Source organism: Amphiprion ocellaris, chromosome 10 (genome assembly GCF_022539595.1).
Source record: "Amphiprion ocellaris isolate individual 3 ecotype Okinawa chromosome 10, ASM2253959v1, whole genome shotgun sequence".
Classification (NCBI taxonomy): Eukaryota; Metazoa; Chordata; class Actinopteri; family Pomacentridae; genus Amphiprion; species Amphiprion ocellaris.
In genome coordinates, this window is record NC_072775.1 from 2,078,772 (window position 1) to 2,090,829 (window position 12,058).

General features: G+C 38.0%; 1 protein-coding gene across 15 annotated transcripts in view; it reads right to left on the reverse strand.

The window, feature by feature from the left end:
* Positions 1-12,058, reverse strand: part of LOC111570823 (piezo-type mechanosensitive ion channel component 2) — a 117,888-nt gene that overhangs the window by 61,824 nt on the left and 44,006 nt on the right. For 14 of the 15 annotated variants that reach the window (XM_055014823.1, XM_055014835.1, XM_055014827.1 and 11 more), the window contains 8 exons: positions 11,182-11,217; positions 9,047-9,164; positions 8,156-8,325; positions 5,769-5,999; positions 5,115-5,235; positions 4,738-4,931; positions 2,721-2,869; positions 656-829 (listed from right to left, as the gene is read on the reverse strand). In XM_055014823.1, the coding sequence (XP_054870798.1) occupies positions 656-829; positions 2,721-2,869; positions 4,738-4,931; positions 5,115-5,235; positions 5,769-5,999; positions 8,156-8,325; positions 9,047-9,164; positions 11,182-11,217 (1,193 nt within the window). The remainder of the gene's footprint in view (positions 1-655; positions 830-2,720; positions 2,870-4,737; positions 4,932-5,114; positions 5,236-5,768; positions 6,000-8,155; positions 8,326-9,046; positions 9,165-11,181; positions 11,218-12,058) is intronic. The other variant, XM_055014825.1, reaches the window with a different exon arrangement.

Sequence of the window (12,058 nt, forward strand, 5' to 3'; positions counted from 1 at the left end):
CTCCATCCATCCATCCATCCATCCATCAATCCATCATCAATCATCCATCCATCATCCATCCATCCATTAATCCATCCATCCACTCACACATCCATCCATCCATCCATCCATCCATCCATCCATCATCATCATCATCCATCCATCCATCCATCATATAAACAGTGACACTGAGTCCTCAGTGAGAACAGGAAGTGATGGCTGATTGGTTTGAAGGACTGTTTACTCAGGAGAGCAGCTGAAGCCTCAAATGAACATTAACTTTTAAGGACAACATTCATTCTGCATGTTTGAATCGTGCTGGTCTGGTGGGAGGGAAGTTCCTGGACATTTCAGTTTGTAATAGATGTGAATCTGAAGGACAACTGGGCAAATGTAGGAGTTGAAATGTGAAAAAGCTGAAGTATGTTGCCTGTGCCGGCCTATCCAACCGGCATGCAGCTCAGGCTGACATCTGCTGGATGTGAAAGTTTCACAGAAAAGCGAGCAGATAGATCATTCAGTCATACAACCGACAAGTTCTGTCGCTGTCAGATTAACGGAAAGGAGAGAATGTCTGAAAGGGGTTCAATTCAGCCATACGTAATCTTAAACAAACCAAGTATAAAAGAGGAAAGAACGTCATCTTTTTCATGGGCTGTGGTCAGAGAAAACTCACCTGTAGATGGTGCTCTCCTCTTTAGCCACCACAGCCTGGAGGTCGGTGAGCTGCAGGAAGCGGTCGTGGAAGTAGTGCAGGTGGAGAATACACACCAGCAGGAAGGAGGTGGGGATGAAGATCCTGGTGAACAGCATCGACACGGAGAACTTCTCCAGGCCCAGGTCCTTCAAACTGCATCGAAGAGGAAAAATGGAAATGAAAGAAAGAAACATGAGATTTGAACTTACCTCTGTACTGAGGTTCCAGAGTGAGGAAATGTTAAAAGTCTGAAGGAGTAAAAAGAATGAATGTCAAATTCAATTTCCAAAGTAAAAATATTTTCAGGTAAAAAAGGGAAACAAAGGTCTCTTGGTGGATAGCATTTTCTTACCATTTACACAATAGTTCAAAAGTCTGGGGTCACTTAGAAATGTCCTTATTTTTGAATGAAAAGCAGTTTTTGTTCAATGAAGGTAACATTAAATGAACAATAAATCCAGTGTAGACATTGTTAATGTGGTAAATGACTATTCTAGCTGCATTTTTTGAGTATTTTTAATACATTTTACTATATTTATAGTCCGTTTTTACTGTATTTTTTTTCTATATTTTTACTGTATTTTTATTATATTTTTATTATATTTTGTCTTTATTTTTACTGTATTTTTACTATATTTTTGCTTTTTTTCCGGCTGATTTTTAATGGAATATCTAGTGTAGGTAATCAAGGGCTCTTGGAAATTGGGGGGGGGGGTACAAAACACTCAAACCAGGCTGGTTTAGTGTCTCCATAAAATTCCTGTAAGTGTTTATATATGGATGGATCCATAAAAATTACTGACTGTTCTGTATTTCTGTCGACATTTCAAAATAAGTTCAAAATAAGATAAAGATTGTCTGAAATGACTGAAAGTTGTCCAAGATTATTCAAAGTTTGTCTCAAAATAATCAAAACGTGTGCAAATTAAGACAAAGATTGTCTAAAATGACTCAGAATTGTCCCAAACTACAACAATGAATAATTATTTGTTCTTCAAAATGGAAAAAAAAAGCAAAATCTCCAGTTGAGGTTGGTTTAGTGTCTCCATAAAGTTCCTGTAAGTGTTTATATATGGATGGATCCATATTTCTATGAAAATACAGTCGTTGGTCGACATTTCACCAATTTTTGATGCTCTAACATCAGTAGAATCTGATGTGAGCAAAGTTTGACCAGACAAGCTTCCAGTTTTTAGATGTTTTGACTTAACCCTCCTGTTGTCTTTATTTACTCGCACCGAAAGGTATTGTTTCCTTGTCTGAAAAAAATCCAAAAATTCAGCAAAAAAAATTCCCCAAATTTCTGAAAATTTGCAAAACCTTCAGGAAGAAAATTTAAATAATTCTTTAAGTTTCGCTTTAAAGTTTTATTTTAAAAAATCCCCCAAAATTGGCAAGAAAATTCTTGTAAATATTTTCAAAAAATGAGTAAAAATCTTCCAAAAAATCCTAAAAATATCTAAAGTGATTCCATATATATCAGTAAAACGTCTAATATTTTCTTTAAGAACATCCAGAGAATTTTGCTGGATTTTGGTTCATTTTTATGTGAATGTTCTTAAGAAACATTTTCAACATTTATTTTTTTCACCCAAAAATGTTCAAAGATTTCCAAAAAATGTTGAAAATGTGGACATCAGAAGTTTCACTGTGAAAAATATATTTTTTTCTCCACATTTTCAAACTTTAAAACGGATCAATTTGACCCGCAGGACGACACGAAGGTTAAAACCTTTTAAAATGACTCACACTTGATTGCATTTTGCAGTTTTCGTCTATGTCAATCACACATAAAAGTCCAAAAATTGTAGAAAAAAAGACTCCAGATGTTGCCTAAGAATCAAAATGTTTTTTTAATATCTAAGTAGTCCAGTTGCAGCTGTCTGTTCATCCAGACTTACCCTCCAAACATGAGCTGCTCAGAGCTAATTAAGCCCAGTTTTAATGGTGCCAGTTTACTGGAATGCAGCCATTCGGAGACTCAGCTGTTCCTGTCCTGGGAAGTGAAGCCAGCAGTGACATCTTGTTTCTCACAGCTGCTCACCTCTCACTGTCCATCCCCAGCATCCTGGACCAGGTGTGCTCAGAGCCGCGAAACTGGTAGGTGTAGACCAGCGTGAGCACCAGCATCGTGTACATCACCACCGACATCCAGAAGTACTTCAGGATCCATCGCCACCGCTCATAGTGCACCTAGATAACCAGAAAGATGGTGCACAGAGGACTTAGTGGATTTATGGTGACTTCCCAGTTTAAGTGTGGTTATAAAACAGTTGAGAAAGACAACGTGTTATCATCCTGTGGCACACGAACTTTATGGCCATGTTGAACCTGTCAGCACCTTCGGTCTTTGTGAAATTGAATTTGGAAATTCCTTAACACACACTAACCCTCAGTAAACAGTCCAATTCTACCTGATGGCAATCTGGTCTCAAGAGGCTTTAAAAACAACTCAAGACATCAGCTACAGCTGTCTGAATTTCATGGAGTTCTCTACATCAAGGGTTCTCAAACCTGTTCCTCTACGGTCTGCATCTGATTATGAATAATAAAATAACTTGCAATCAATTCACTTAGAACTTTTATGCACCACAAAATCACCAAAACATAACCAGACACATTTCAGCTAAGTGTGGCGCCGTTTTGCTTTGAAGAGAAGTCTGGAAGTAGCTGGATCCACAATTGTCCTTTACGTTGTCAGCTAGTCTTTCTGTCTTACACAAGGCCTTTTTCAAGTTATAAACCTGAACTACACCACAAACACCACCTCTGGTTGATTTGTACAGCCAACAGTAGTCTGTTTATATTGTCTGTTTATTTTAATAGTCATCAACACATCATCATGACACGTCATCAACACGTCATCAACACATCATCATTACACGTCATCATCACACGTCATCAACACGTCATCATCACACGTCATCATCACACGTCATCAACATGTCATCATCACACGTCATCAACACACGTCATCAACACACGTCATCGTCACACGTCATCAACACATCAACACACGTCATCATCACACGTCATCAACATGTCATCATCACACGTCATCATCACACGTCATCATCACACTTCATCAACACACGTCATCACACATCAACACATCATCACACGTCATCAACACACGTCATCACACATCAACACATCATCATCACACTTCAACACACGTCATCACACATCAACACATCATCATCACACATCATCAACACACGTCATCAACACGTCATCATCACACGTCATCATCACACGTCATCAACACGTCATCATCACATGCCATCAACACGTCATCATCACACGTCATCAACACACGTCATCAACACACGTCATCGTCACACGTCATCAACACATCAACACACGTCATCATCACACGTCATCAACACGTCATCATCACACTTCATCAACACACGTCATCACACATCAACACATCATCATCACACGTCATCAACACACGTCATCACACATCAACACATCATCATCACACTTCAACACACGTCATCACACATCAACACATTATCATCACACATCATCAACACACGTCATCATCACGTCATCATCACGTCATCATCACACTTCATCATCACACGTCATCAACACACATCATCATCACACGTCATCAACACATCATCATCACACGTCATCAACACATCATCATCACACGTCATCACACATCATCATCACACGTCATCAACACATCATCATCACATGTCATCATCACACGTCATCAACACATCATCATGTCATCATCACATGTCATCATCAACACGTCATCATCACATCAACACGTCATCAACACGTCATCAACACGTCATCAACACATCATCAACACGTCAGATGACGCTCTGAGGAAGACTGCAGACATCGTAGAAACATGTCAGAAGGTAAAACAATCACCTTTACTGACTTTGAACAAAAAGAATAAAAGAATTGCTGATCACATCTAAAGTTGTTGCTGAACATCTGGATCATGCTGCTTTTTTGGTTGAATACTTATTTAATTACAATGTTTGATTCCCTGCATGCAAACGCATCCTGAGCCCGGGGAGTCTGGGTACCTGGTAGAGCGCCATGCAGGACAGGAACATCATCATGTAGATGATCTTGTACATGACGATGGTTCCCTCGAAGCTGACGAAGAAGAACATTCCTCCACAGATGTAGACCCAGTATTTGACCAGCAGAGCCATCACCATGTTACCGAGGACCTGCATGACGTCCGGCTCCCCTCCATCCTCAGAGTCCTCTTCCTCTGTAGAAGGTGCAGTTTGGAGGACATTCAACATCAAACTTTCTACCTGAGGGCCTGGAATCTGACTGTTCTGCATCACATCTTTAAAATTGCATATTTTGGTTAGAATTTTCTATTTTGTTTGGTAGAATTTTTATATTTTCTTCCCAAAACACCATTTTTGTTACGTCCTTATAATCTTACCTTTCTTCTTCTGATCCTCCACATGAACGTCGAAGAGGTCAGTGTTGTCCTCCTTTAGCTTTTCTTCTCTCTCTGTAAGTGTTTGTCTCAGCAGCAGCCAGAAGCTTAACAGACACAGGATCTGCAATAAATAAATAAAACAATAAGTAAAATGTGATGATGGAATAAATCATTTCTGGTTTATATGTAGCTAGTAAACATTCATCTGATTGTCTGATCTTTCATCTGACACTTAAAACACGCTTTAAAACACAGAGTTTGATGCAGGTGTGGAATATAATTGCATCTCCACTTTCTTAAAGGACAAACACACATTTTAATAACGTAGAAGTATGGCATTAAGGCATTTTCAAGTCTGTGGTGAACAGCTGATGTATAAAGTCTGATTCTGGACATAATTAGGTCAGGTTCTGTGTCTGCCAACATGAACGTCTTACAGTGATTCCAAAACACGTCAAAACACCACAAAACTGACCTTTTTCAGGAGCACTGAGAGACTGCTCTGTCGGGTTTTATTAATTGACCATTAGAGAGGCGCTGTTTGTGGCCAAACAGTTTGATTCTGATCTAAACTCTAACTTTTATTGGCTGCATGTAGATTACATCTGTTGTATGAATTAAAACTTCTTCTGCTGTTAAACTGAACGATCAAACCTTGGATGAAAGCGAGTGGAACGGGTTGTCCTTCTTGACAAAGAATCCCGAGACCTCGTCCATCTTCTCAAAGCTCCAGATGTACTGCAGGACTATGAGCAGGTTGCCGTAGGCGACCATGAAGGGGGAGGTCAGCATAGCGTAGCGCCGGCGGTCCCTCACCATCCACAGCATGCAGGACCACATGAGGAAGACGAACGTCAGCCAGCTGACGTACGTGATGCTCCACGCCTGGAGAGAGCAGAATGAAATAAAAGCAAACTCTGATGTAGTGTTCACTGGTTGTCATGGTTACAGTGACGCCGTGCCGCTATCTGGTAATGATACAGAAATCTTTAACCCTCGTGTCGTCCTGTGGGTCAAAATTGACCCGTTTTAAAGTCTGAAAATGTGGGGGGAAAAAATATGTTTTCACAGTGAAACTTCTGATGTCCACATTTTCAACATTTTTAGGAAATCTTTGAACATTTTTTGGTGGAAAAAAAGAAACGTTAAAAATGTTTCCTAAGAACATTCACATAAAAATCAACCAAAATCCAACGAATTTCGCTGGATTTTGGTTGATTTTTATGTGAATGTTCTTAAAGAAAACATTAGAAGTATTACTGATATATATGGAATCACTTCAGGTATTTTTGGAAGAATTTTACTTTTCCCCAAACTTCAGAAAATTTGCAAAACCTTCAGGAAGAAAATTCCAATAATTCCATAAAAGTTTCCCTTAAAAGTTTTATTTCAAAAAAATCCCCCAAATTTGGCAAGAAAATTCTTGTAAATATTTTCAAAACATGAGTAAAAATCTTAATACAGTTTACTCTCGCTTGTATTTCTGTAGAATATGGCAGTAAATAAAGCTCCTCTGTCAATTTGCCATTTTAAAAAAAAAACTGCATCTGTGTGTTTCCGAGTCATAATCAAAGTCCAGCAACTGTTGCGTTTATTTGACTGTGAGTCACGCAGGAATGTTCAAACGGAGAACAGATGCTTGGCTTTAGTTCCTGCCACACATGCAGCCGTTGAAGTTTCCTCCTGCCGGTCGGCCAGCGGCTCCACTGGAGCAGAACGATGCTCAACGGCGTTTTAATCGAAGCTGATCGAGCAGAAAGGAGCAGGAGGGAATTCACTGAGTGGACTGATAGTTTTCCAACACGTCTGCTGGTTGGAATTTGTCACTTTCTGGTAAAACTACTGAGGTCAATCTATAACTGAGGGACTTTTGAAGTCCATAGGATATATCTTGCATGAATTTTTATTAAAAGTATAAAAAAAAAAAAAAAAAAAAATGTTTTCTAAGTTAATTATGATCATGTCTTTACAAATTCCATCAGTATTTATTATGGAAACAATCATTTATTAATAAAAAAATGACTGGACATCTCTAAAATGTCAACTAAATAACCGTCTGAATTTAATACCAACCACCTTCTAATTAGCTAAACAATAATAAAATGAGCTGATTCAGAAATAGTTCTGATTGTGTTCTTTTTATTAAGCTGAGATAATCATGACAGATATTTCTTTTTTGGAAATACATCATTATTTTATATGGAAAATAATAAATTAAATCACTTTCCACTAAGTTCACCATTCCAAAAACACCTCTCCAGGAAGTGTGTTGATTCCAGATCACATGACCTGCTCATTTTGTTTCTTTTTTTGGTCATTTTCAGACTGCTTTGTGATCATTTTAGGTCTTTTTGTGGTCATTTTGTGTGTTTCTGTGGTCATTTTGCAATTTCTGTAGTTGTGTGTCTTTGTGCTCTGCATTTTGTTTCTTTTTTGGTCATTTTCAGTATGTTTTGTGGTCATTTTAGGTCTTTTTGTAGTCATTTTTTGCATTTTTGTGGCGGTTTTCAGTCTGACTGTGATCAATTTAGGTATTTTTGTGGTCATTTTGGAATTTTTTGTAGTAGTTTTGTGTGTCTCTTGTCATTTTGTGTCTTTATATGATAATTACCTGTCTCACGGAGTCATTTTACATTTTTCTGTATTTATTTTGTGTCTTTTTTTGTCATTTTGTGCGCTTTAGTGCTCAAGTTGTGTCTTTTTGTGGTTGTTTTGTGTGTCTTTGTGCTCATTTTGTTTCTTTTTTGCTCATTTTCAGACTGCTTTGTGGTCATTTTGTGCATTTTTGTGGTCATTTTGTGCATTTTTGTGGCCGTTTTCAGTCTGCTTGTGATCATTTTAGGTGTTTTTGTGGTCATTTTGCAATTTTTTGTAGATATTTTGTGTGTCTCTCATCGTTTTGTGTCTTTATGTGACATTTATGTGTCTCATTGAGTCATTTTGCGTCTTTTTGAGCCTTTTTTGGTCATTTTGTGTTTCTTTGTCAGTTTGTGTCTGTCTAAATAAGCGATCGGCATCGCTCAGCGTCTCGTATTACTCACCATCATAGCGATGAGAGCACAGATGTAGCTCTGCTTCATGACGAAGTGGAAGACTTTGACCATCGCTCCGACTCCTCGATTCTTCATGTCATTCTCTTTGGCCTCAGATTCCTTCTGAGCTGAGTCCTCCGGAGGCAAACACACCTCGTACACACTCTCGTCTTTCTTCTCTGTTTGGAGAAAAAAGTCCTTAGGAAGAGTTAAGTCATATTATCCTTCCATAAAGCTGAGGGGACTTTATTCTGATGCAGAGGAGGTCCAGTTACCTTCACTTTCAGGCCTGATTTGGTGTAAAAACACTCGATCTAACAGCATAAAGCAGCTCACTGGGGTTAGAAAGCTGCTGAGTTTCTCACATGGTTTCTCATGTAATGTGCCCTAAATAGTTTCCTCAGACTTCATAAAGCAAGACACAAAATGACAAAAACAAGACACAAAATGACAAAAAAAGACACAAAATGAAAAAACCAAGACACAAAGCGAAAAAAGCAAGACAGAAAATGACAAAAACAAGACACAAAGTGAAAAAAGCAAGACAGAAAATGACAAAAACAAGACAAAAAATGACAAAAACAAGACACAAAATGACAAAAACAAGACACAAAATGACAAAAACAAGACAGAAAACGAAAAAAAACAAGAAAAAGATGATAAAAACAAGACACAAAACAACATTTTTAATAAAAGTTTTAAGGAATTATTGGAATTTTCTTCCTGAAGGTTTTGGAAATTTTCAGAAATTTGTGGAATTTTTTGCTGAATTTTTGGATTTTTGTCAGACAAGGAAGCAATATTTTTTGGTGCCTGTAAATGAGGACAACAGGAGGGTTAATTCTTGTTTGCTCCATTTCACATCATTCCGCTGTGTGGTGTCACAGGTGAACAGCTCACCTGGGCTGTCCATGGGCTGGTCCAGTTTATACTGGGGGGTGGAGTACAGGTCCAAACAGACCGGTCCGTTCTCAGCGGTGACGAAGTCAAACGATGTCCCGTTAGAGGTGGGAACAGCCTGCAGATCACCACCAGAAATCACAGATAAACATCTGATAAACTGAGGAAGTATCAGGATCAGAGAACTGGTCAGCATTCTGCCCCACAAAGGCAAACAGGAGGAACTGAAGAGGAGTGAACAAATCATTTCAATCAGCTGGATATTGTGCATTTTGAGCATAAAATCAGTTTAATGGGTTTGACTGTTTCAGTTGCACTTCAGTTACAACACTTGACTTTGGGGGTAATAGAGGGATTTTTCTGCTTTTGCATTTTTTTACTTTTCACACTGCATTTTATCTGATTTTAGCCAACACAATCTGCCTTATAACCCCGGGCTAACAAGTATTTCATTTACCCTGGAAAACCCACTGTTGGAGAAACACAACATCAGTTTTATTTTTTTAAATATTATGTACATATAGCTAATTTTTTTTGTTAATTTTTTTCTGTATTTATTTATTTTGATTTTGTTATTTTTTTGTTGCTCATTTCCTTCCATATTTGGGTTTATATATTATCATCATCATCATCATCATCATTATAACTTTTTTTTGTTTCATTTTATTTTTTGCATTTTTTTATATTTGGGTTGTATATGTACATATATATATGTGTATACATACATACATATATATACATATATGTGTGTGTGTGTGTATATATATATATATATATATATATATATATATATATATATATATATATATATATATATATATATATATATATATATATATATATATATATATACACACACACATATATCTATATCTATCCATCCATCCATTATCTATACACCACTTAATCCTCACTAGGGTCATGGGGGGCTGGAGTCTATCCCAGCTGACTCAGGTGAAGGCAGGGGACACCCTAGACAGGTCACCAGTCTGTCACAGGGCTACATACAGAGACAAACAATCACTCTCACATTCACACCTACGGGCAATTTAGAATGATCAGTTAACCTCAGCATATTTTTGGACTGTGGGAGGAAGCCGGAGTACCCGGAGAAAACCCACGCATGCACAGGGAGAACATGCAAACTCCATGCAGAAAGATCCCGGGAAAGCCGGGACGTGAACCAGGGATCTTCTAGCTGCAAGGCGAAAGTGCTAACCACTACACCACTGTGCAGCCCCTATCTATATCTATCTATATCTATATCTATATCTATATATATATATATCTATATATATAGATATAGATATATACACACACACACACACACACACACACACACACACACACACACACACACACACACACACACACACACACACACACACACACACACACACACACACACACACACACATTTATGTTTTTTTCTCTATTCTTTTTTGGTCATTTCCTTCTACATTTGGGTTTATATATTAACATTATTATTTTGTTTTTTTAAATTATTATTTTTATTGCATTTTTTAAAAATAAAATAAGAGCCTAAAATTTGGATATTTTACAAATAATTTTGAGACTCCAGAGCTCTGTTGATCAGGCTATCTAACTATATTTTTGTTTTTCTGGTACAACTTGTCAAACCTGCTCAATCAGTTATGAAATTCAAACAAAAAAACAGTTTTTTTGCCCATTTTTGTGACAAAGTGTTTCATTCTTTGTTAATTTTTGCTAAAATATGAAACTTTCACGACCGCCTCAATTTTTTTCCCAATTTTCAAATTTTTCTTAAATTTTGTACAAGAAAATATTTCATATATCAATTTAAAATTTTACAAAAACATTTCAAACGAACCTTGTTTAGGATAAAAAAGTTTCAGAGATGGTCGAGCAGATTTGAGATCAGAAAAACAGTTTTTATCCTGCAGACGTCCTCAGTTTTCACCTTCTTTAACACCTGAACAGCTCGATGACTGAGGATGTCTGACTCCAGGGTTAGTAGAAACATTTTGCAGCCTCTGATTAACTAATTCACAAGCACAAGATAAGGATGCAGTGTGAAAAGCACTTTGCAGTTCATTCTTTTCCTTGCAGCAGGACTAGAAGCACAGATTTAAGACGGATCCGGAGCAGCCCACCTCGGTCGTACTGATGCCGTCCTGAGTGGAGAGCAGCTTGGAGGAGAAAAGAGCACAGAAGAAAGCGAGGCGTGTTATCGACGGGCTGCTCTGGTCAGAGGCCTCGCTGTTCTTTATAGGCGCTGATAAGCAGGAACAAAGCTGCACTAGTCTGGAAATCGAGCCCATCGCTCATCTGTCTGCACACCCTAAAAGCTTTCAAACCTCAGGAGGTGGCCGGTGGAGACAGACCTGATATAGGAACAAGGTCAGGGTGTGTGTGTGTGTGTGACGGTGTGTGTGTGTGTGACGGTGTGTGTGTGTGAGACTGTGTGTGTGTGTGTGTGTGTGTGTGTGTGTGTGTGTGTGTGTGTGTGTGTGTGTGTGTGTGAGACTGTGTGTGTGTGTGTGTGTGTGTGTGTGTGTGTGTGTGTGTGTGTGTGTGTGTGTGTGTGTGTGTGTGTGTGTGTGTGTGAGACGGTGTGTGTGACGGTGTTTGTTCTCCGGCTGAAATCTTTCCAGGGAAAAAGTCAATCACTAGATGTTAGCCGGTGAAAACAATCAGCAGCTGCACTGCAAAAACTCCAAATCTTACAAGTCTATTTGTCTTATTTTTAGTCAAAATGTCTCATCCCACTGGATTTAAGATGAACAAGAGACAAGAGACATTTCAGCAGATGGAGGGACTTGTTTTAAGACAAGTCAAACAATCTTGAAATGATCTTGTTTTGAGTTGAATTTTACAAGAAAACTCAAAATAAGTTTAATGCATCTCAAATTAGGAGGTAACATGAAAGCAAAACTCTATTTTTGAGTGAAAAACTACTATTTTTTAGCATGTCTGGCTTATTTTAAGACACCAAACCTTGACAATCCTGGTAAAATATAGCTTAAAATA